The sequence below is a fragment of the Urocampus carinirostris genome, chromosome 5 (genome assembly GCF_059441175.1).
Source record: "Urocampus carinirostris isolate Australia breed hairy pipefish chromosome 5, RoL_Ucar_1.0, whole genome shotgun sequence".
Lineage (NCBI taxonomy): Eukaryota > Metazoa > Chordata > Actinopteri > Syngnathiformes > Syngnathidae > Urocampus > Urocampus carinirostris.
Genome location: NC_142353.1, coordinates 11,130,680 through 11,156,827, shown reverse-complemented (window position 1 = coordinate 11,156,827; position 26,148 = coordinate 11,130,680). Strand labels below are relative to the sequence as shown.

Below are 26,148 nucleotides of genomic sequence, written 5' to 3'. Positions count from 1 at the left end.
CAGCACCATCCATTTTTACTTGTAAATCTTGATTTGCCTTGCGGTTACCAAAGAATATTGCTTTGGTTTTATCAAAATGTATTTATCTTTATATATGTTTATATTAATTCATATCCATCCAAACATGTCTGTTTATGATCGTTATCATGCATCTTATCGACTCATAAAGCCGTTTCGTTCGCGAACGACACATGACTAGAGTCCACAAGAGGCACATGCGCAGTGTCTTCACCAGGGCAAATCGACAAGAAGCATCTTCGTCCTCGCCCGGCGGACACGCGCACACGCACGTGCGTGGAAGCCAAGCGACCCTCCATCCCTTCCACGCACAAGGTAAACGTTTTTAATTTCTAATTTTGTCTTTGTTGTTTGGGTTTTAAAGCTAGAACCAAACCAACGAGTGTCTCGATACGGCCTTGCGGGCTTGTGGGCTTGGTACTGAACCGACGACGTCTCCTTCAGTCTCCTCCTTAAACGTAATTTTCCCCTTCACATTCCACCACCGTCTTGTCATTTTGATCATAATAATATAACGTCAAAGATTTTAGATTCTGTTCGAGGGAAAACAATAGAATGAGTTTGGTCCAGTGTTTGCGCACATTCTGTTTTTTATCGTACTGACACAAAGGAACATTTGTGCTAGAGCACCGGTTCTGTAAAGCGATTTTGTCACAGATTTTTTTTTTAATCACCAAAAGATTAATTATGATTTTCATATTAGTGAGTTTACTCATCACAGTTATTAATTTGTGACGCAAAGACTTCATTCGATCACCTATTGATCCCGGTATGACAGAAACAAACAAGTGTTAAACCACCAGGATTTCATAATTCGTTTCCGCTTACATCTTTCAAAACAAAACATTCTTTAGGTTTTCTGACTAATACGCTAATAACTGTAACTCAGGATTGCCATACAACTGCTAAGATATATAAAATAATTTACAATTGTTTTCAAACAACTCCGTTTAAAACGATTCAAGAGTGTCAGAATGGTTTCAAATGCTTTTATATTGAAAACAAACCAGAAATGTGTCTTTATTAATCGAGACGGACGGTCATTGTGGGATAGACATGTAGGTTAATGCCTGCTGATTTGTCTACCTGGTTATTTTAATCAGCTTCAATGTTATGTAATCTAAATACTATTAAGTACAACTATTTAACTAATGATTGGTGTTGTTTTTGTGCTGTGTCTAAATAAAAAGCAACAAAAAACACTTGAATGTGGGAACGTTTATTATTTCTAAACTGCGCCGATTTGAAATGTGTCAATGTGTGTCCGAGGATACGTCACCAATCTGGTTTGAGGTGGTGCTCGTAAAGTGAAAGGGCCAATTCACGGGGATAAATGGATGTTGCTAATGCTAACGCTCATTACTCCAGAGAAAAAACATTAAATCAACTAGTATATGGTACTACTTATGTGGAAAGTATGTGTTAGTTGGTTGGTTGGTTTGGATCCCGTAACCACTAGGTTCGTAGGGGCACCATTTCCTGTGGTGTGTCTTGGGCAAGTACCGCCTGGTGGCGCCCATCCCTCTCCAGGCCAACATATGTTTCCACCTGGACGAAAGTATGCGTACATGATTACCGGTAAATTGCATTTTGGATAAATATATTTTATTTACTGTTGGTCTGACATGACTTGAGCTGGTACAGTGAAGTCACGGGTGGATGCAAAGGGCGAGGGGACAGTGAAGGCAAAGTGATTTTAAAATGTATTTGTTGTGTTCACCTTCTCAGTTTTCATAATAGTCCACATGATCGATTGGTCACTGCCATCTAACGTACTGTGTGGTTTTTTTTTTTTATAATACAGAGAGTAGTAGGCTTTTTTTCCATGGTTTTCATGTTTTTGATTCTCCTTTTAGCATCATTGCAAACCTTGGACCCATTGCAAATAAATACAGCACAAAAAATGGAGTGTTGTATTTGTGAAAAGAAGAGAAACACATTCTGGGAGAGGAGTAGGGCCAATAGCATATTGGTATCTTCACCTGACGCAAATCAACAACAGACCAGCATTTTATATTACATCAACTTATAACAGACAAGCATCTTAGAGACTTAATTCGCTGAATTTTGTATGTTTTGGGGCATGATAATGAATTTATTTTTGATGTGGCATAATGGGGGGAAAGCTGTAAAAAAGCTTTAAAAAACGTGAGAGAAGACCCATTGGCGTTACTAGCCTTTTAGGTGCCCTAAGCACAAATGCTTTATGGTGCTGCCAAAATAAAAATCCCAGTGCAATTTGCTAATTTACATTACACTGTCAACAAACATGAGAATCATAGAAGTAATTTTCTTTTGTTTCTTTTGGATTAATAAGGTGAGGGCGTTTTAATTTGTCGTCTTGGTAAAATATTGTTTTAACATGCTTTAAATGTGATTTGGGTTCATTATTTAGCTCTGTTAAGATTATATTTTACATGGACAACAAATTAATTCAGAGCAGCACGGCGGCGCAGTGGTTAGCATGTGTGCGGCACAGTTCTGAGGTCATGAGAACAAACCCTCCTGTATGGAGTTTGCACATTCTCCCCGTGCTTGTGTGGGTTTCCTCCGGGCACTCCGGTTTCCTCCCACATTCCAAAAACATGTATGTCAGGTCAATTGGCCGGTCCAAATTGTCCCTAGGTGTGAATGAGCAAGTGAGTTGTATGTCTCTGTGTGCACTGCGACTGGCTGGCAACCAGTTCAGGAATTTTACGTACTTGCACGTAAAACAAAGTCGATTTCAGAAAGCTGATGGGGTCAGCAAGTAGAATATTTTGCAAGGTACATACAAAAACTTTAAGATTTGCATGGAGTTGATTTCAAGTGTCTTTTTTTGCAGAACGTGTCAAGATATTTCTAGTGTTTGCTAGCTTTTCTGGACACTTCCCCTGCTGTTACGTAACCGTCAGCCTGCACTCGCCAGTTGTGCTTATATTCTTCTTTTTCTTTGAGAGGGTGTGTTTATTTCCATGAATAGCAGGATGTTTCCTTGACGACCGTGCTGTCCACTCATTTAGTTGTCTGTGAGGAATGTTATTCATAAAATATAGAGATCCCTCATTTTATGCGGGCACCCCGGCACCTAAGTTGGTCATGCTTTCGTTCCTCCAGATGAAACGGGACACGAGAAAGCGGCCATGTCACTCGGGTCAGGGTGACACAATACACTTTTGTTGAACAGCAGGGCCCGTCAGCTTTCACTGGTTCACCCCTGCCGCATCATAAAGGTGCCCTGTCCATCCCTTAGAACGCGTCCAAACATCCCACTATCCTTTTACAATATCAATGATAATAAAGACGATTCAACTTAAAATTCGCCAAGGAGTGAACCAGCGTCAACCGATGCGTGAAGTAGCAAGGGTTCCCTGTTCTAACGCCTTGTTTTCGGGTTTATACACAGATGTCTCGCTCAGTCCACTCAGGACACGCCTTCTGCTTCCCTGTCCTCTCCTCACAAATTCCTGGGGGCGCCCCAGATTTGCAACTCGGCCAATTCCCTTGAACAGGACTGTAAACACAGCATCGTCTCAACTCTTCTCTGCAATGGATGCCTCCCCTAAACTGTCCGGTGAGACGCTGATTGTGCACCACATCCCCCTGGTGCATTGCCAGGTAGAGGGGCGGAGGAAGGTGGAGGCCGGCTCTCTGAAGAGAACCAACCCCTTCAGCCCCACAGAGAACCTGGGCCTGAGTCGCACCACCTCCCTCCCCGAGCAGGACGAGCTCCAAAGGGAGGCGCTTCTCTACAGTAGTCTGATTCAGACCGGGGGGGCCGAGAGGAAGAGCGGGGGCAGCACTGACAGTGACGACTCTTCTTTCACTTCCAGCCACAAGTAAGATTGTATGCTTACTGTAAATCTGAGCCCGACCAGACCCAAATTTTGGCCTATTAATAAAATAAATAATAGACTAATAACACTTCTAGATTATTCAAAGAATAAAAGTCGGAAAATATTTAATAGCACTATTTTTAAATACAAAATCAATGAATAACACTCTGTGGGTTCTTCACAGAAAAAAAAGTCCATGTGACATAAATGTTCTGTTGTGCTGTTCACAGTCTTAATAGGTCCAAATTCAGTTGTCTGAGCTCTAAACCACCAGAGATAATTTGAGAAAATGCAGTACATTATTTTTATTGGAGCCAGGGACAAATGTTAAATTTTCACATGTTACAATAACATATTGTCCTTGTGACACGTGATATCCAAAAAATGCATAAACAGACTTTTTTTTTTAGGTAAAAAAAAAAGGTGTGTCAAAATGCTCACTTAAATTGTTCAGGGGGGCCGGACCCAATGTGGAAGTGGGACTTATCCAGGTCGCAGGCCGTAGATTGTGAAAAAGTGGTTGATAAAGTCTTGTTGAACTAAGATTTCGTGACAAAATGTGTTAGAGGAAATCACATCTGCTCCTTAGTCCTCGCAAAAGAAATATAAAATTTGGGGCTTGCTTCCAACTCAACAAATCAAGTGAATTGACGGGGCCCCTCCTGGGTGGGCTTTAATTCCCTTTGCTCTTAGTCGGGTCGGGCTGGATTTTTTTTTTTTTACGTTGTTCTTACCTCTACTCTTCCAGCGTCTCTGACGAGCTGGGGGCTCACACGCTGCCCCGAGTCAAAGCCAGAAACCACCACCCACTCCGGAGGAACCCCTTTCTGATCAAGGCGGACGATGAGGAGGACGAGGGGGACGAGGACAACCTCAGCGGCTACCACGAAGACTCCTCCTTTCACCTCCACCAAGAAGCCACCCCGTCCTTCCACCAAATGGACTTCGGGAACTCCCTTACCCGAAACTCGGGGTGTCGTCACGGCAGCAGCGGCTCCAACATGTCAGTAGATGGCGCTGAGTGGGAGGACGACGAAGATGAGGACCACCCCATGCCAAGCGGCAAGACAGGGTCTTGCTTTTCCGGCTCGTCTTTACAGCACTGCTCCTGTTGCGCTCTGGCCCAGAACTTCTCCCTGCAGGACTTCCCGGACACCTTCCCCGATGGTCCGCCGGCCTACGGCAGCGACTCATCTTGCAACAGCTCAGACGGCGTCCTGGTCAATTTCAGCGCCATCTACAACAAGATGAACAACCCTGAGAAGACGGACAATTTCAATAGCCCTGCCAAGTGCCCGCCTCCAGGAGGGGCTTTCTACTTGGACCTCCTCACTTCACCCACAGAGCCACCACCGCTTTCTACATGCTTGGCAGACACCAACTGCAACTCTTACCAAGGAGGTGCGGCCACCTGCCTGCAGAGCCAAGCTCGTCTGGTGGTGGCCACCCAAAACTATTACAAGCTGGTCACTTGTGACCTGTCGTCCCAGTCTTCCCCCAGCCCTGCTGGCTCTTCGGTCCACAGCGGTTCCGAGGAGAACAACGGGGGCAGCCCACCCAGTCCCACGCCAACTAATGAGTACTTCCTGTTTCGGCAGAGGAACGACCAGGATGGAGAAGATGAGAGTGAGCATGAGGAGTCTGAAGGAGTGAGTGTCGATGTTTGTTTACCATTTTTTCAGACTACAAATTTGAAAGAGCGCCTTGTATAAAGGTGCGTCTTGTATACTGCAGAAAATGGCTGGATGACTTTGGTCATACCTACAGTTATTATAGGTAGACTTGCGTTACCATAATGAGCAGCACCTTCATAGAGCTGTCCACCCTGTATCCTCTTATGTACCCTTTTATGACATATTCCTCTCTTTAAATATGGAAAACATTTTTACCGTTTTAATTTCCGTCAATTTTGTTTAATGTACACAATAGTTCATGGGTCACAAAAAGCTAACTTTGAGCTAAGCTGGCGCTATGTGATCGCTATGCTAAGCTAGCGCTTCGTCCCCCTGTATTCTACTGTGTATCCTTACATAACATATTTATCTCTTTAAATATGGAAAACGTTTTTGCCGTGTTAGTTTGGGTCAATTTTGTTTGTTTAATGTTCACCATAGTTCATGGGTAACCATAAGCTAACGTTGAGCGAAGCTAGAGCTATGTGATTGCTTTGGTAAGCCAGGGATACGTCCACCCTGTATTTTACTGTGTATCCTTCTATAACATATTCATCTATATGGGGAACATTTTTGCCGTGTTAGTTTATGTTTAAAGTACATAGTAGTTTGTGGGTAATACTAAGCTAATGTTGAGCTAAGCTAGCACTACGTGATAGCTACGCTAACATTAAGCTAATATTGAGATTTTCTGTGTATACCATCATCTTCGTAAGGTTGGAAAACATTTTGTGTAGGACTATTTTGTGTTAGTTTATTGTGTATTCTCATCGCAAGGGTGCACGGCTTCTAAGCTAACGGTGACCTAATGTTAATGCTAAGCTAATGTTAAGCTAGTGCTGAGGTATTCTGAGAAGAAAATCGTTCTGATAAATATAGAAAACATTTGTGTTAATTGTATTTTTCATGTACTCAATGGTTCTGTAAATATGGAGAAAGTTTGTGTAGTGTTAGTTTGTATTATTTGTGTCTGTTTGTCGTGCGCATAGTCAGATCAGGAGGCTTCTCCTGTTACTGGTAGTAACGGAAACCTGTGCTATGTTTCTTTTGGTGGAGCAAACCCCAACACTAAAAAACGGCGTGGAGAGGGATGAGTGCTGCCAGGCTGTTCTTGCCCTAGACACACTACATACATACTTAATACCGGCTCAGTCATCACCAGGGTCAAAGAGGAATATGCCTTACTACCAGGTCGGAGGGTATAAGTGTGTGACTTGTATTAAAACACCTAGATTGCATGGTAGGATTATTGCCACATGGAACGTCCGCACCTTGAACCAACATGATAGGTTGAAAGAATTCATCTATGAGATGGAAAGATACACTCAGGACCTTTTGGGTCTATGTGAGACCAGTTGGAAAAACTTTGAAGAAATGACAACTGATGAGGGACTGTAGCTGCGTGCTCGCATCGGGTGTCCTCGAAATGAGCCGGATCTCCGCAATGATTGAAATAAAATCGCTGCGAATGTAGTGGTTCACGAAGAATTGTAGCTCCAGATCATCTGTTTTTTATGGCCAATGAACCTGGTGTTTTCAAGATACAGGGACCGCAGCGGTGGCATAGGACAGGTTTTTGCCTAGCCATTAGCAATAAGCCAGGCCAGCAGCACCGCTTTTGCCTTCACACCTACGCCTCCCCAGTCGCTTCTGGAACCCGATAATAATCCGCAGAAAAACCGATGGTGACAGCATTTCACTATGTCGTTGCGCTTTTCTGACTTTCCTCAGGTCGATTTAATTTATGATTTTATTTTCATTGTAATAAACTGCTGAAAACTAGCGTTCGCCGTGCTTTCCAGTTTGTTTATGGAGGCAGCGCCCAACCGCTGTTTGACTGACAGCATTCGCCGGCCTCTCACACTCATACTCTGACAGTCCCACGAGCCTATCCCAGTGGTGCACACAGTCACACCCACCCAACACATAGCGCACTCCTTAATCTGTCCCGCTCTCTTTGCTGTCTTTCAGAACACCACGCACGATACAATAATATCATTGACAATAAAGACAAAATCAATTCAATTCAAAATCCGCAAAGGAAAAGAACCAGCGATAAATGAAGCGCGAAGTAGCGAGGGGTCTCTGTATATTATATATATTTTCCTTGTGAAGGCGGGACTTCCTGTTTAGCGGACAGAAAATGTCCTAAATATGGTTTCTGTTTCTCTCCCAGCGACACGAGACAACCAATAATGAAGAAGAAAACAAAGACGAGGAGAGGCCCCCCGGCCCTGTTCTCCTCCAAGGTCGGGTATACGTAAACATGTCCCCCCCTCCGGAAGAGCCTGGGGCTCCTGGGGGCCGGCCCCGTTCCCGCAGTTACGACCGTCACTTGGACAAGTCACCCGGGCCCCGCTTTGGCTCTCTGGAGCGAATGCTAAGCTGCCCTGTTCGCCTCAGCGATGGAGGGAAACAGCCTAACCCTAACCCGCCCCGGGTCACCTCATTCGCTGAGATCGCCCGCAGTAAGCGACGGCACGGCAGCTCACCGCCCATAAGGGCAGATCCATTCTCCCCTGTGGAGATCTCACCTGGCCGAGAGGGACACTTGGGAGCAACGACACCCCCGGTGGCTTCTTTTGGCAAAGATGTTGAAGGTTTGTTTTCATTCATACGCCTATTCACCCTTCTTCTTACCTTATGTCTATACATCTTTTTAGCACGAATAAACTCTTTTTTTCCATCTTTCCTGGGGTTTTGGTTGGCAGATGGACCAAAGCTGAAACAGGTCTTTTTTAATAACAAATAAAAACCATGGGGACAAGTGTGACGTTACTCTTTATTACTCCCCTCAACCCTCCATTCCTCCTACCCAGGGTCGGGAACCTTTTTGACTCAAAGAGCCATAAAAGCAAAATATATTAATTTTATTTTGGGAAAGAGACACACCATGAACCCGCGCCCCAGACAAAAGCTTAGTCTTCAGCACATTTATTTTTGATGATTTGATCAAAATTATGAAAAGAAAATAATGCCAGAGCCCGTGTCCCAAAATCAACAAACATAACACTTTAAACTTTCTTTCTTTCTTGCAATTACTCAAGATCGGTTAAACTCATTTTGACCCTTTTTTCATACATATTGGTTTCAAAACCAGATGCAAGCAGTCATTTTGTAAAAACGTCACAACATTCTGCAAACGGGGAGCCTGATGTGCTTACCTTTGGCGCAGACGGAGTAGGGCGAGAGATGGGAGGGAGTACTTGCACTTTTTGCATATTTCCACCCATCCCTCCCACTCACCCAATCAAATAACTTCAAGTTCTCTTCCGGTGTTTTGGCGTATTTACAGTTTGTTCTGTGGATTCATCGCAAGGTATCTGAACACTGAACACAGATTATATAGTGAGCTTTTTTATAAAGGATTCTTTAGCGTTGTACAGCCAAAACTTTTTTTTTTTTTTTTTGGGTGTGACACCTCGACTGTAAATTGTAGTGAAAAACGTGCACTATATATTCTGTGAAGTACATTATTGTAATTCAGTTTTGGTTTGGCTTTGCGTGTATCTGAACCGGATTAATGGCTCAAGTTTTGAACGAGATGGAGAAAATTTGCATGCAATCAAATTTTGTCCCTGAGCCACAGGTACTCATAGAAAGAGCCATATATGGCTCGCCAGCCATAGGTTCCCAACCCCCACTCCTACCCAATATGTCCTGCCCCGTACAGCTTAGATTAAAGCATATAAGTGCGGTGGGAAAAAAAGTGCACTTTGAACTCAGTTGGGCATTGTTAACACATACTTACTGGAGAAAATATTCTACCTTCAACTCGTATAAGGACATATCATATGATCTACTTAACCTTTTCCTAGAAATGTTATCTTTATTCAAAAAAAAAAGTCTGTTAAGAAGCTGTATGGAATTTTGAACTTTTTTACATGCTGCCGCTAACTCAACGACTTCAGGCCAGTCGCCCTGACATCACATGTGATGAAGACCATGGAGCGGCTGCTGCTGCACCACCTGAGGCTACAGGTCCGTCACGCCATCGACCCACTGCAATTTGCTTACCAGGAGAAGGTGGGAGTGGAGGATGCTATATTATACATGTTACACCGATCCCTCTCTCACCTGGATAGGGCGAAGGGGGCTGTGAGGATTACATTTTTGGACTTCTCTAGTGCCTTCAATACCATACAGCCTCTGCTACTGAGTAGGAAATTGACAGAGATGGGAGTTAGCTCACACCTTGTAGAATGGATTACTGACTACCTGACAGGCAGACCGCAGTATGTGAAACAGGGGGGCTGTACATCGGACACCGTGGTTAGCAGCACAGGATCTCCGCAGGGGACCGTTCTCTCTCCGTTCCTATTCATTCTATATACATCGGACTTTAAGTACAACTCTGAGTCCTGCCATGTGCAAAAGTTTGCCGATGACACTGCGATCGTGGGATGTATCAGAAACGGGCAGGAGGAGGAGTACAGGAAATTGATTCAGGACTTTGTCCGATGGAGCGACGCAAACCACCTGCACCTAAACACCACCAAGACCAGAGAGATGGTGGTGGACTTCAGGAGAACCAGAACTCACCCGGTTCCTGTAACCATCAAGGGAGAATGTGTAGAATTTGTCCAGACCTACAAATACCTGGGTGTGCAGCTGGACAACAAACTGGACTGGACTGCCAACACAGAAGCTCTATGTAGGAAAGGGCAAAGCCGACTTTACTTCCTCAGAAGGCTGGCCTCCTTCAACATCTGCAAAAAGCTCCTGAAAATATTCTATGAGACAGTAGTGGCAAGCGCCCTCTTCTATGCGGCAGCGTGTTGGGGAGGCAGCGTCAAGAAGAAGGATGCCTCTCGTCTCAATAAACTGGCTAGGAAAGCGAGCTCTGTTGTGGGCAAAGAGCTGGACAGCCTAACAACAGCAGCTGAGAGACAGGCACTGAAAAAGCTGAGGTCAATCATGGACAATCCATCGCATCCGCTTCACAGCATTATCTCCGGACAGAAGAGCAGTTTCAGTGACAGACTGCTGTCACTGTCTTGTACTACGGACAGACTGAAGAGTTCTTTTCTTCCTCATGCCATGAGGCTCTTTAACTCCACCCGGCAGAGTAAAGGCCCACATTAAACCACACCACCTACATTGGATCTTACTGCATTATGTGTAGCACTATTTAGTTAATCTATATAACATGCTAAAGTGGGCATTTGCACGTCACACTGGGTATTTGTATATTGTTTTCTTTTGGCTTTATTATTGTATTGTTCTCAGCTCAGGGATGCTGCTGGAAATGTGAATTTCCCTTAGGGGATGAATAAAGTATCTATCTATCTATCTATCTATCTAGAGAAAGGCAATACATAAAAACAGCAGAAATCGTGCTGATGATATTGAGATTTTAAAGTCCTTAAAAAGCGTGTGTGTGATTAAGAAAAGGCCTAAAAAGTGTAGTCTACTTGTTTTTACAGAAGCACGTTCAGGTGGAGACTGATATATTCGCACTTATATCATTAGTTCGTCAATCAAGCGTATGTGTTTGTAATTAAGAAAGCATAAATACCACGTTAAAGTAGACGGCTGAGTGATTATCCGTTACCATAACTTGAGTCCGTCAATCCGGCTCTGAAGAAAGGAGTGTCCAAACTTTTCAATTCGCAAGCTCTGTTAAAATTTTGTTTTAAGTTACCGTATTTTCCGCACTATATGGCGCACCATGTTATAAGGAGCACCTTCAATGAATGATATATTTTAAAACTTATGCCATACATAAGACGCACCCCATTATAAGGCGCTATAAGTGCATGCTGGTTTAAGATCAGGTAATTGTGCAATTTTGTAATTGTAATCCTGTGCAGTCCTTCGAGACATTTTTGGGATTAAGGGCTATTTACGGTAAATAAATGTGACGACTTGACTACAGTAGAGAATGTAGTTACTTTATGCAACCTCTAGATGTTGCCACGCTCAAGGGAATGTCAACAAAATATTCAAAAAGGTCAAACTTTATTAACAAACAAGCTTTCCACAACTCCATTCACTCCCAAAATAAATAAACAGCCGTTTTATTATTTTCTCTGAGGTAAAGCATTTTCGTGACACATCTTTGAACAACATCGACATATCATTTTATTTTTTGTCCATTTAGTCAACACGCAAAGAAAAAAACGTCTGATACTGTTATTTTAAATGAAACGTTAGTGCAATCGCAATAAAGTGACACTCGTAATGTGCAAAAACAACGAGTGCAAAGCAATAACATAATAACTGTAAAATGTAAAACGTAAACACACAAAAGAAAAACAAAGATCACTCTATAAGCTCCTCATCGACGAATCCCTCGAATTCTTTTTCTGCTGTGTTCGAATTGACCATATCTCAGTGAATGGGCCATCCAACACGTCCGGTGTTTTTGTGCCAGCGCTGTTGCCTTCATACGTATAGTTATCGTACTGACACTTCTGCTTGCCGCTCTTTGTTGAACAACCCACTGTTCAAGTGTCTCCTCTAACTCTGGCCATCTTGCTTTATTGCCACGGAAACTTTGTTGAGTTTTCCTTACTTGGCGGAGCTTATCTTCATCCTTTCTCCTCTTCCGTACCATCGATTCATTTAAGTTTAACTCTCTCGCTGCCGCTCTATTGCCGTGTTGTGCTGCGTGACTGATCGCTTTGAGTTTAAACTCGGCGTTGTACGCGTGTCTCTTAACAGGAGCCATTTTCTTATACAAATGCACGTATGAAAGAGAATCTCGCTCTCTCTCTCTCTCTCTCTCTCTCTCGCTCTCTCTCTCTCTCAAACGTGACATTCTGAATAATTCTGCGTTTGTTTAAGGTAAATTGTGCTTTACATCTTCACCAGTCATAACCCTGGATTCAGACAAATACTGTATTTGTTGAATATGAATTAAGCAGTTTAATGGGGTAGCCATTTTGCCACTTAGTAAACAAATACAACACGAGCCCCGGCAACTACCAATCGTTTAATATTTCCCAGTATGCACAGCGCGAAAAATGGAGTCGGCGGCTGTTTCTCGTAGTTGCGAGACCTTGCGAATTTAATATTGAGCCATATATAAGGCGCACTGTGTTATAAGGCGCATGGTCAGCTTTTGAAAAAAAACAAGACTTTTAGGTGCGCCTTATAGTGCGGAAAATACGGTAATTCAAGCCATGGTTGTATTGACATTTTAATTTATTTTCTGTAAAAAGTTTCACGGAGCTATTTAATTTCAATGTACCTTTTTATACGAGTTGCTGCTAAGCCTAATGTTATTCCCTGCCATGTCTTTGGTTTAAGTGAAAGTTAAGTCATGTTAATTATATTGAAATTCTTATTTATTTACTCTAAGGTTTTTTTTTAAGCTTTTACAGCAAATGAATATCGGCTTCAAATCTCAGTTATGAATCTTAAAACTAATAACCGGTAGCGGCCTTAAAAAGCTAATATCAGTCGATACTTATTACTAATACAAACTTTGGAAAACTGGCCTCCTTTTTTTCTTCTTCTGTGCTTCTATCAATTCTTTTGTATTGTGCACATGTTTTATTCATTAGGATTTCCTTTGGTCCGTAGGGATTTTTTTTTAAAAGCCTGCGGGTGGCCCGCATTTACGTTAATGCTGCTAATGGTGCTAATGTAGATCTACAAGGGAAAAAACATGGCATCAGTCGGGACATTGGAGAGGGACTGTGAGTGTTATCACACTGAATGCTCATTTTCCACTATAGATTAATAGAACCTCATGTAGCCGAAACACGACATTGCAGGAAGGTCTTGCTTTTCATTTCCTTCCTCTATTTTTTTCCTCTTCTCTCTCTCCATCAATCCTTTCCCCATTCCTGCCACTCTACTTTTCTTCTTTTCGATGTTTTTCTGTTGTTTTCTGCCTGTTTCCCCCCCCTCCCCATTTTTTCTTCCTCCTGTCCACTTTTGCATCCTTTATTTTCCACTAATGTACTAGGGCTACACGATTTTTTTGAGAGAAAAAAAAAACAGCAACAAAAAAACAAACTACAGTAACAGCGATTTTTTTTAAACCAGTAATACAATTTTGAGTTTAAATTAAAATTGCATTTTTGGTGCTCGTTTTTTATGAGTACCGGTAGTGAGCAGTGTTTTCTATTATGAGCGGACAGTCAAGGGCAGGGGTCTCAAACATGCAGCCTGTGAGGTCATTTACGCCTCCACAGTAAAATAAAAGTTTAAAGGGACAGTTGTATTATTTAGCTCGGCAAAAAAGACATGTCTTAAAAAGAACAATATTGATTTAAAAAAGAATCCAAAATACAAGAACTATTATATAAATGTACATCAAAAAATATATATTCGTTGTTCGAGAAATGTACATTTAGCTTACATAACATCAGCTAATTATCAGCCATCTTGCTGCTAAGGGTAATTAAAAACCTCAAAAGGCTGCTCAAGAAAATGGGAAGTAAAGTTGTGTATTTTGGTCACTTTGAGTTTGTATTCTTCCTTGCACTCGTTTTTGGTTGCACTACACAATACAGCAACATCTAGTGGTCAAATAATACACATTGTCCCTTGAATGTAAGTAAAACCCATGCAAATTTCAGATTCATTTATACATACATTAATTTATTTCTAGTTTCACATTTATTATTAATATTATTTTTAGCTATTATTTTGTTTAGCAATTCAAAAAATGTATTTGAAAACCGGTGAATATTTTTAATTGGAGCTTTTTTTTATGGAACATTTGATTTGGCCCAGTTTCACCCAGACCCTAGCTCCAGAGCAGTTCTAGGAATTAAATGGACATAACAATTTCAAGGCAGTGGAGGGTTTCCAACACTGGGTTGTTCACATTTTTGTTTTTTTCCTTTTTGATTTTTTTAATCTAGCATTTTCATCTTATTTAAGCTTATCCTGTTCCTTATTGAGGGAAAAAAAGAGTCTTAAAAATGCTATAATTTTTGGTGGCGCTTGCGTTGAATGAAAAAAAAAAACTGGTTGGTGGATAAAAGTAAATTGAAAGATATCGCAATGAGCATTGCATCATTCATGCTGTTCCTTGTGGTAGCCCCAATAACTGCACAAAGTGATAGGAGCTCGACTTTAGTCTGACAAACAGATTGCGCAATACTGTGAGGTCTCCCTTTCTCTCTTTTTCCTTCACTCGGAAGCTTTTCTTCCCTTGGACAAATCAGGTTTGGGTGACTTTGTGTGAATGTTTTTTTCTGCATATTTTTATGTGTGTCACGTCCTACCAGGTTCACAATTTGCAACCTTCACAAAAATCGAGCTTCTGGCTGGCGGTGGGCTACTTTGATTTGAAATTGGAACAGTTTTGGTTTTCTTATTCTAAATTAACCCCTAAACATTCCTGTAAAATTTGCCTAAATTTCCAAATCAAAATGTACCCAGAGATAGTTGAATGCTCTTCCTGAACCGTTTTGAGAATATAGACACAAGTGCTACTAACATTGAGTAATGTGAGTTGGAACACACAGAAATAAAAGTTTTTTTTATTTTAGGCTGATTTTGTTGTTGTTGTTGTTGCAATTAGATGCACGCAAAAGAGTGTAGCATGGGCATGGAAAACAGGTGAGGCAATACCTTGAAGCCTTACCTGGTACCTTGTCAAATTTGATCTCAATCTGAATAACTAAACATTGTATTCCCAAAAGTGGCCATTTGGAGACAAGCAATTCACAGCACTAAAACCTTTGCAATGTTGGCCAATTTTTTAGACACCTCTCTATCACTATGATGCATACTTGGGCGTGAAAATGAATCACGAGTGGCGTTCTGTACGTTTATCTTGGGGTCTAATTTGAATGCACTACGTACATATGCTGTGTCATTCATTTCAGAATTTCATTGCCTAACCAATGTGTCAATCATGATTTAATTCAGTTACTACTGGCTAAACGTTTTCGAAGCTAAAGGAGACGATGACCGTTCATTCAATACAGGCCCCCTTAGGCTAATGTGGACGGTTAAAAAAAGCCTGCATTGGCCGAGAATGGTGTAAATCAAAAGGTCAGAGGCTCACAGCCATATTGGAAAAACTTTTATGAGTCTGTTTATTTGTAAACGGAAATTATGTGGTGAAACAGACAGATTGCAACAACGAATGTCCAACTGTGCACAGATGCTTTAGGGAAGATTTTTTTTAAAGGATCTGTCTGCAATATCTGTGTTTTGGAGTAAATATTTTACACTGTCCTGGATGAAAGGAGTTTGCAAAGATTCATGTCATGAGCTGATTAACATTGGTGAGCTATGTCGGCTTTATAGTTTTCGGGTATCTTGTTTGAGACTGATCGGGATGTTTTTGTGATGAGTACATTTTGAAATGGTCATCATATGTTGAATCCCAAGAGTTTCTAATGATATGTGGCATGACGTATTTATGTGACTTGTGACCTAGTGAAATCACGTCACTGTTTATCAAAAGTCTGATGGCCCGCCCGGGGGCTGTCGGAACGTTAACGGGTTAAACGACTTGGAATTTGCCTTTTCATTTTGCCTTGGAAATTTGTAACACAAAATTTCCAAGTGACGCTAATTAATAGGACGATATCTATTTTTTTCCTACTGATAAAACCTGCTTCAGGTGACCGATATAGATAACTGATAACTTAATTTTGACTGCATGCTATATTTTAAGACTAAAAACAAATTTAAGTTGTGCCCCCACTTCTATAGAAAATTAAAATGTATTCTAAAGAGGAACATAAATGCTTAGAATCTTACTAACATGTAATGTTGTCTGAAAGGCAAGCAAGCTCTGTCATGGTTTGTCCCCGCAGTCTCTCTTTTGCCAAAAGATGGCAGCTTTACCCCATTTTCCAATCCCTTTTACTTTTCCTCTCCCTAGCTGTTTTCAGTGAGACAATCAGCCACCTCTGCTAGAAATATCCTGGACTTCCTCCTTTCTTTGCTTAACCATTTTGATTCCTGAAGCCCTTTCAACCTCCAAAACATCAAGCCTTTGCCTTCTGCATCCCAGTTTTGCCAGTCCAAGACCCGCCACACCATCTCCTCCTCAGGTTCCCTCCTTGTCCCACATTCGTCCACCCAAGCTATCTTCCTTAAAGGTATTTCAATGACAGCGGCACGGCAACTGAGTGGTTAGCACGTTTGCGGCACAGTTCTGAGGTCTTGTTCAAATACAGCTACCTGCCTTCCTGTGCGGAGATTTCATGTTCACTCCGTGCCTGCATGGGTTTCCTCCCACATTCCAAAAACATGCATGTCAGAATAATTGGCCGATCCAAATTGCCCCAAGGTGTGAATGAGCGAGCGAATGGTTTTATGTCTCTCTGTGCCCTGCGACTGAGCGGCAACCGGTTCAGGGTGTCCCCTGCCCACTGCCCGAAGATAGCTGCAATGGGCTCCAGCAGCCCCCCGATCATACTGAGGATAAGCGGTGCAGATAATGGATGGATGGATTTTAATGGCGAACATAAAAGCTTCAATACTTATCTTGGTTGAGCTCTCCAGTGTCTCACGCACATTATGAAGAGGTAGAGAGGAGATACAACCAAGTTGGTCTACTACTTCTTTTGTCAAGCAATATACATATTCTCATGAGAAACATAAATGCTTAGGATCTTGGCTAAGCTCTCCAGTGCCTCACGCACATTATTAAGAGGAAGAGAGGGAGAGATGACCAAGTTGTGCTACAATTTAGTCTAATAACAAACATAAATGCTTGAAATATTCTAACAAGTTTTTTCACCTGATTGAGCATTTTCGTGTCGCTTGAGTGACAAATTATCTTTCCGCCTTTTTAAATCGGTTTGACAACCATTACGTCATATTTGTCGATTATCTGTTCCATAAGTTTCAGCCCGGTGAATATCCTTCATTCTTTCTGGTCCTCTCGATCCAGGTGGCTCCTCTAGCTGGTGTGACGACCATCCAGCAGTAGTCCGCTATAGCAAAGACCAAAGACCGACCACGCTCCCCATCCAGCCCTTCACTTTTCACCACCAGCTGGGCCCCAAACCACTCCAGATCAAGCCCCACGCCACCTTGCAGTCGAGTCACCACTCCAGCTCCAGTTCTGGCGAGAGTGAGGAAGCCCCCGCCGGGACGGAGCGCTACAGTGGCGGGCTAATCAGAGCCTCGGGCCCCCCCGGGTGCGCACGGCCTTCGCCCCTTGGGAGTTACTCTCCGATGCTGGTTCAGGAGAGGCAGGGCAGCTCTGGCACCTGCACCCCGAGCCCCCTGCCGCTCCCTATTCACAACCGATGCACGCCTCCGCTTGACGGTTTAGGTGCCAAGAGGGGGGGAACGCCCCCCAACCTGCAGCCAGTACAACGGGACACTCTCAGCCCGTTGGGGTGTGCTAAGGCAGGCGGCCTCGGGGAGGCCAGCAAAGCCCTCAGGATGCAAAACAGTAAGCTTTCACCACACTTTGTGATAAGTCTAAATTTAAGTAGATACCCAAAATAAGAACAGAAGACAATAGATTTTGAACTTGCACGTAGGACAGGGAGAGAAGCATTCAGATAAGAAAGTCCAACCCATTATAAAGCCCTCTCCTGAGCCTTTCCTATTTATTACATATCCTAGGTTACAAAAGCAGAGGGTGTGGAAATCGAATAACAACAACAAGGTTGGCCAATAGCGACAATCATGCTATTTAATCTATTCAAAATTGTTTCAGCCAATGAATTGCCTTTCAAAGTGCTATTTAAAAACAGTTGTTTACCATAAGAAAAGAAAATCGCCTCTTTTAAGCACCCGAACAAAATACAGACACACACAATACTCAAAACAAAATGAAAAACAAGATAAATAATAATGCGAATAAAACTGATGCTGTCATGTAAAAAAAAAAGACTAATCTCTAAAATGTGTTGAAAACATATTTTTTAAAAATATTTTTTTCCCAAAAAATGAGATAATTTTAGCATGGAAACAACAATATATTTGATATTGACAGATTTAGAAAATAATTACTCTTTAGCTCTTTAATACATAATTGTAAGACAATTTTTCTAGCTTTTTTTCACATGACAGCAACATGGATTATATTTGAAAGAGATTAGAAATGATCATTTAAGCCTGTAATGATTCAATTAGAAAATCAAAATAAAGCAAAGAAGAAGAATTAGATATTATAAAAGAAATATTTCAATCTTGTTTTTTTTCTACTTATAGATTTTTTCACCATTCATTTTAATTTTAAGAATGAAAAAATACAAGACAATACTACTACAGTATCGTGAAAAAGTATTCTCCCTTTCTGTTTTTTGAATATTTTCACTTAGTCGTTTCAGATCATCAAACCAATTTTAGCATCACATACAGACAACACAAGCAAATACAAAATGCAGTTTTGAAAAGTTGATTCCATTTATGAAGGCAAAAAAAAATCAAAACCCATGTGAAAAATTAGGTGCCCCAGAACTTCATAGCGAGTCAGGCCACCAACATTTAAATAATTGGTAATGAGTCTTTCACAACACTGTGAAGGAACTTCGGCCCAGTCTTCTTTGCAAAATTGTTTCAAATCTGCCATATCGAAGGGTTTTCTAGCATTCAGTTTAAGGTCAGACCACATATATGTATTAGTCCATTTATCTAATTTGAAAATAAAATAAATATAAACATAATTTAAGGTGATATCTTGTTTTTTCCAATTGAGATTTTTTTTGCACTGGTTGTTCGAATTTTAAGGATTAAAAATAAACTAGCAAAAATAATTTTGAAAAATATTCTAACTAAAATATATGAAAAAAACAAAACAGTAAATCAAGTCAAATTGCCAATTTTTTAAATGAATAAATACCCGCTGCCTTCTCATAAATAAAAAAAACCCTCTCATATTGATAAAAGGTTTGAATATGTGTGTGAATGTATAAAGCACCTTCTGTCAAACGTCTTTGAGTGTTGAATGAAGCACATGAAGTGTATTTATAAGCAAATGGCATGCCAATGACTCGATGCCAACGACTACATGCTAACGTGCTAATTCAAAATTATTTGGCCCATTTATTTGCATTCTTTTTTTTTACTATGTTATTAGACAGTATAATAACTGTTACTACTGTAGCTAGCGACTAGATGGACGCTAATGAGTAAAGAATAAATGCTAGAGCCCAGCACCAACTGTCACAATTGCTACAGGAATTGTCTAGTAGTTATTATTTTTGCAATTTTAAGTCTTCTTTTCATTCCCGCAGGTCACCACCTTTCCCCACAGGCCCTGAAGTGGCGAGAGTACCGTCGTCTGAACCCTCTCGGCGGCGAGAGAGCGCCTTGCGTCTCCTCTTCGTCCGATTCTTGCCGTCTCCCCAGGCGCAACGTATTCGATTTCCCCGGCCTGCCAGCGGGGCGCCATCACGGTATGAGCGGCTTCAAATGCTCCCCCAATTCCTGTTCCAATGTGAATTTCATTTTTTTAAACTGTGCATTCAGTCAAGCAAACGCAACAGAGCGAGTTCCTTCCTGATTATTTCTCCCTGACGGAGAAGCCACCGGAAGAGTTTTGCCTTTCGCCGGACGCCTCTACCGCTTCGTCCTTTTCGTCTTCTTCCTCCCAGTCACAGATTTGCATTGATATGAAGCACAAGCGAGGTGAGATTGAACAGATTTAGGACATGCTGCACTCTTGTGTTTTTTTTTTACCACTAGGGGTGCACTGATGCATTCCTATAATTAAAGGGATACCCAAATTCTAAAACATGCACAATATGAGTAAATAGGCCAAGGGGCCAATCTTGGAGACAATTTTTTTCATTTATGAATAAATATACCTGCAGAAATATACAGGATATATTACTTAATATTTGTTTTTGAATATATTAGTTTCATCAAATTGGTTTTCAAACACTCACAATCAAAGCTTATTTTAAGCAATAAATTGGATGTTTAGTTTTGTAGTTTTACTGTAGTTGTATTTTGTTTTTAGTATTTTGTACTATATCTGTAGTTTTATTGTTGTAGTATTTGCAAAGTATATTTTAGTATTTGCATAGTAGCATTTATGGAGTACAGTATGTCACAAAAGTGAGTACACCCCTCACATTTCTGCAGATTTTATTATAATGTTTAATTGATTGTTACTGAAGAAGCATCACTTTGACACAACAAAATGAAGTACTGTATGTAAGCAAAGGCCATGGCTTACTGGAAAGATATCCTCTGGTCTGACGAGACAAAGAATAATTTATTTGGCTTTTTTTAGACATCAAAGTCAACAAAGAAAAGGTTGTTTTGATCGCCGCTAGATTTCTTCCTTTGAATGTACTGGAAAAATGTAATAATTTGCCTTAAGTGTGCTTGAAAAGTGCCTGAATAGGGCTGTTAAGTTGTACAAACCCTGCAGATAGTGGGATAAATTACGTACAGAGGGAAAAAAACACAGAGTGAAAATGTCACATGGTGGGGTAGCCATATCGCGTGTGCTACTGTAAAGCCCTTCATGAATTTTTGTGAGCTTGTATAGCTCATTTGCTCACATTGTCTCGTTGACCATTCGGCAGGTTTGGTGAAGGCTGTCAACACAGCAGTCGATCTGATTGTGGCTCACTTCGGCACCAGCCGAGACCCAGATGTCAAGGTAAGTGTGGTCTGTTGTCTTGTCAGATCTGCATCATGCCAACCTCCTGACATGAGCTTATCTTCAGGCTAAACTTGGCAACACCTGGGTGAGCCCCAACGTGGGCCACCTGATCCTCAAGTACTTGTGCCCAGCGCTGCAAGAGGTCCTGCAGGACGGCCTCAAGGCCTACGTTCTGGATCTGATCATAGGACAGCGCCGTTGTTGGCCCTGGAGTTTGGTGGAGGCCGTCACACAACTGGGTAAGGACTTACGGCCACATTTCGGGACAACTGTCGTCCAAATTTTAAGACATGGCTTTGTTTTTTTAATGGGTCAGGTCCGTCCACGCGGGTGCTACACAACCTGCTCACCAAGGTCAATCAGTTCTCTGAGCTGACCAGCCACAGCATGAGACTCAACGCCTTCATCTTCGGCCTCCTTAAGTAAATGTTTATCTCCTTCTGTTTATCCAGACACCAGTTGAGGTCCTGATTTAAATCTTCTCCATCTTCATTTACAGCCTCAAGTCTTTGGAGTTTTGGTTTTGTCATCTACTCATGCAGGAAGGTGAGCTCTTCAAAGAATTGAAAAAGAAAAAGTGGCAAAAAGATTCTGAGAGAAAAGAAGACACGCTAACATTAGCTGTTGCTAGCTGGTATTGCGCAACTTGTCAATTTTCTCTTTGCTGATTCAGCCAAAGAGACGTACGGTGATTTGAAACAAAATAAAAAAGGAAAACTGAGGCATTGTAGCTGAGAATAAATGGAAAGATATGAAACAAGGACATTTTCATGCCTCAGCTTAACGATACTCTGCAATCCCCTATTTTCTTCTTAGGCCCAATAAGCGACTTGGGGGAATTAAAAAGAAAAAAGAAAACTGAGGTAATGTAGCTGAGCATCAATGGCAAGACAGGAAAGAAGTTTTCAGGCATCAGTTTTCCATGAACTCTTCATCACAGTTTTCGTTTTGCTTCTCCAGCCCAAGAAGAGACTTAGGACAATATAAAAGTAAAAACTATGGTGTAGTAGCTGAGAATAAATGGCAACATAAGATAGTAAATGAAGATGTTTTCATGCCCCAGCTTTGCACAAACACAATTCCGCAGTCTCCTCTTTACTGCTTCACCTCGACATGTGCTACGGCTTTAATTTCAGATGTCATCGCCGCCCACTACAACGTGTGTGGCCTCGTCCCGCTGGCCCAGGGGGCGTGTCAGCAGCTCGTTAGCGAGCTCCTCCTACTCCTACAGCCCCTGTCTCTACTCCCCTTTGACTTGGACCTCCTGTTTGAACTCCGACTCCTTGCCACGGGCCGCGAGCAACAAAAACGGCGCAAGGAGCTGCTGTACTCAGCCGGACAATCCCCCGCTCGCTCCACTTTGCAACTGATGAGGGGTTGGGGGTCCGCTGTCGGGGGCATGGTCGCCGGGAAGGAAAGGGCGCCAAGACCAGATGAGACCAGAAGGGAGGTTGTTCGGGTGGCGAGCGGTCTTTGGTTCAAGGAGAGCGAGAAAAGCGGGCGCATCATGAAGGGGGCAGGGCAAGATGCTGTAATTAAGGACCCACCGGTGACTGTGGACGAGCGGCATCGAGGGGACCGCCAGGCCGGTTGGTGGTACCAACTGATGCAGTCTTCCCAAGTCTACATTGACCAGTCCGCCGAAGGCTCCAAGTTCACCAAAACGGACAAGCGCAGGACATCAGGCGAGCGTCGTTCATGCCGGCCGCCGCCCATCCGTGAGGGCGTGGTCGAAGGCGCCGAATCCAGGGCGAGACTCTCATGGATGGGAAGCCCTCCCGAGTCCGTCCTTAACCGAGAGGCCACGCCAGGCGAGGGCCCGGTCAGTCCAACGGGGCAGAGTCCGCGTTGGGGCAGACTCTTTGGATCCAGAGTCACCTCCCCTACTAAAACGGATGGCGGCGAACTCAGGAAAAACAGGTGCGTTAACAGTCAAATTATTAATTCAAATATTGAGCAGTGTTTCCCATACATTTGACGCTCTCGTGGGCAATGACCGTGAGACTTGGAGGGGCGTGTTTGGGGGGAATGGCCCTCTTGATCTAAACCCGAGTGCCTTTTCGTTATTGGACCTCTGTACCCATCACGCTTTGTCCATAACGAAAACCCAGTTCAAATATAAAGGTGTCCCTATGTGCACCTGGACACCTTAGGCAGTAATTTGATAATTTACTATTTTATTCATTTTATCAAGCCTTCGGACGCGTGTTTTGACATTCAGGTGATGAGAGGGGTAGGGTTCTGTGCAGCCTAATGAGTAGGAATAGGGTGAGAAGTTCAGTCCTCCAGGAGGGACCCTGTGTAGAACTGCTGCTCCTCTGCATTAAGACGAGCCAGCTTAGGTGTCTTGGGCAGTAGGTCTCGGGATTGACCCAGGACACGCTGGAGAGACTACGTCTTTAGACAGGCCTGGGAAAGCCTTGGGATCCCGTTGGCAGAGCTGGCTAAAATAGTTGGGGATAGGGAGGTCTGGGCTTCCCTGCTGAGGCTGCTGCCGCTGTGGCCTGACCTTGGATAAGCGGAAGATAATAAATGCATAGATGGATATTTAAATGACGTATTATTATGTCATATCATCTGATAAAACATGGATAATTTGATGCGAGCAGTTTTAATTTTTCCTCCATTGTTGCTCCACACTTGCAAAGATGACATTCGATTGTTGCTGTGTTTGTCATGCCTCGCCTGCACTGGGAATAAACAACTAGGTAAATGTGAAGATGTCTTCAGGCGGGATGCCGTATCCTGTCGTCTACTGTATTTAATTATTTGTTGTGCTTGTCAGGCTGCCGTCGGGTTGGCTGGGCCTGGACTCGTCAGTTCTGTATATGATGGCTCAGACAATCGGGGGCGGAAAGAAGACGGAGCCTGAGGCCACCACCCCTCCAATCGAGACGGTTTCCCTCAACGAGACCTCGCCGACTGAGGCTAAACTCCCAACCCGGTATGAAAATGACCATAATCATAACATTCTTTTTTACGTTGCTGATTGGTAGATGGTCAGAAATTATGGCAATATTGTATTTTACAAACCCACTTCTTTGTACGAACTCATGAGCAAGCCAAATTTTTTCATTTCTATCCCAGCCGAGTACGAGCGCTATGCCACCACATCGCCACGGAAACGGGTCAACTCAGCTTCAAAAAGGGCGAGTTGCTACGAGTGTTGAGCAAGGCCGATCCTGATTGGCTGCTGTGCTCAGCTGGCCCCGCCCAGGGCCTGGTGCCCATTGTCTACGTCTCCCTCTGCCAGGAGGCCGATGGTGGTGGCCATTTTGATCCTGGTGGCGGCCATTTAGTCGCAGGCAGTCCGAGTTCCGGTGACACCGAAAACAAGATGTGACCACTGCCATTGACACATGAGCATGAAAACATCCAAATAACCAAAACTACTGTCATCGTTTCGCTAATATATTGTTATGATCATGTGGTATTACACATGAACAGTAAAACTGTATGCGCTAAAATGCGCCTGTGGATTATTCGTGTCTTCAACCAAACAGATATCAATTGTAACGACACAGTGGAATATGTGAAGCTAGCTCATCTATCCTAGCATGTTTCGCTAAATCTGTGCTAACAACCTGTGGCAGAGTTTAGTGCTAGTTGGTAACAACACATTTTACTTGTCCAGTTAGCACATAAGCTAAACAATGTTAGCTTTAGCAGAATAACTAAATGGTTCTATTTCTCACACATTCTTTTGCATTGGTTCTTATCAACATTAGCATGCTTTTGGTTTACTATGATGGAGTCCAGCTAGCGTCCAAGCTTAATAGGGTTGGGTGTAACCAAAGAACTCAAAAGGCCATTAAGTGATAAACAATTAAAAAAAAAGTTTGCTTACAACCTAAACCGGGTTAGATATGATAGAAGAATTTAAAATGTCACCAAATCATGCACATTCTATTGCATAGCTTGTTAGCATTAGCAGATTTTTGACGTACTATGAAGGGGTTCAGTTAGCATTGAAGCTATAAATAGGGTTAGCTATAGCAGAAAAACTCAAAATGCCATTAAAGTGTACCCGTTTTGTTTGTTTTTTTTGCTTTTCTATGAAGAAGTCCAGTTACCCTTCGCTAACTAGGGTTAGCTATAGCAAAAAAAAAAATACCATCATGTTTTTTTTCTTCATAGCGTGTAGTATTACAATTTTGTTGGTTCACCATGAAGGAGTCCAATCAGAATCCAGGCTAAATACGGTTGGTTATGTGAAAGACTCAAAATGTCTAAATTATGCACATTTTTTGAATAGCTTTTTAACATTAGCATATTTTTGACGCACTGAAGGATTCCAGTTAGCACCTTAGCTAAAGAATGCTATAGCAGAAAAGAACTCAAAATGCCAATAAATTATGCCTGTTGTTTTTTTGCACAGTTTTTAGCATGAGCATGTTTTTGCTTCACTATGGAGTCCAGTTATCATCCATGTTAAATAGGGATAGCTATAGCAGAAAAACGCAAAACACCGTTAAGTTGTACACATTTCTTTTTTTTCTTTTCTTTTTTAGCAGAGTCGGTTACCATCTTTTTGGGTTTACAGTATTATAAAAGAGCTAACTTAAATAGGGTAAGATATAGCAGAAAAAAAAATCAAACTGCCATCAAATTATCCACATTTTTGCATGGCTTGTTAGAATTCGCATGTTTTGGGGTTATTATGGAGCCCAGTAAGCATTTGAGTTGAATAAGGCAAGCTTTAGCAGAAAAACAGATTATAAATGCATTTTTTGCATAGTTTGTTGCATTAGCATGTTTTTGCGTTACCTTTTTTTCCCCACGAAGAAAGACAAGCACTCTCGCCACAACAAATGTATTTTTTGTAAAATAAAAATAATAGCACTTTCGCCTCAAACTTTGCTGATTCTGCTGGTTATGATGTATATTTCCGTCCTAAACACATTTTCGGCCGGCTCGGGAAAGTAAAAAAAAGGGACTTTTTTGCACTGTGTGGACACTTTATTGCCGACGATTGCTTGCTTTTTCTTGTACAGTTGAAATGATTTCATATTCAAATGTAAATATGTTGTTGTCATCCAATCCCTGCCCCTAACCCCGTCCCTCTTTTTGTCTCTGTGTAGGCTTTGTATGATGCTAACTGGCTAATGTGGCTAACTAAAGTGCTCTTGTGACCATA

General features: G+C 42.1%; 1 protein-coding gene across 1 annotated transcript; it reads left to right on the top strand.

Annotated features, from left to right (window-relative positions):
• The first annotated feature begins 216 nt into the window (after positions 1 to 216).
• rusc2 (RUN and SH3 domain containing 2) lies at positions 217 to 26,148 on the top strand. Its single transcript, XM_088335693.1, has 14 exons — positions 217 to 333; positions 3,404 to 3,836; positions 4,582 to 5,482; positions 7,683 to 8,106; positions 17,328 to 17,837; positions 19,630 to 19,791; positions 19,865 to 20,023; positions 20,932 to 21,008; positions 21,076 to 21,250; positions 21,328 to 21,433; positions 21,511 to 21,557; positions 22,148 to 22,931; positions 23,797 to 23,955; positions 24,099 to 26,148. The coding sequence occupies exons 2-14, from the start codon at positions 3,547 to 3,549 to the stop codon at positions 24,352 to 24,354; spliced, it is 4,050 nt and encodes a 1,349-aa protein (XP_088191819.1). The 5' UTR covers positions 217 to 333; positions 3,404 to 3,546; the 3' UTR covers positions 24,355 to 26,148.

What these genes read in the sequence shown, in the direction of transcription:
- rusc2 (XM_088335693.1), top strand. Translation starts at nt 3,547, where the DNA reads ATGGATGCCTCCCCTAAACTGTCCGGTGAGACGCTGATTGTGCACCAC. An exon ending in GGAGGCCGTCACACAACTGG is followed by an intron (nt 21,251 to 21,327) that starts GTAAGGACTTAC and finishes TTAATGGGTCAG; the next exon opens with GTCCGTCCACGCGGGTGCTA. An exon ending in GGCGAACTCAGGAAAAACAG is followed by an intron (nt 22,932 to 23,796) that starts GTGCGTTAACAG and finishes TGTGCTTGTCAG; the next exon opens with GCTGCCGTCGGGTTGGCTGG.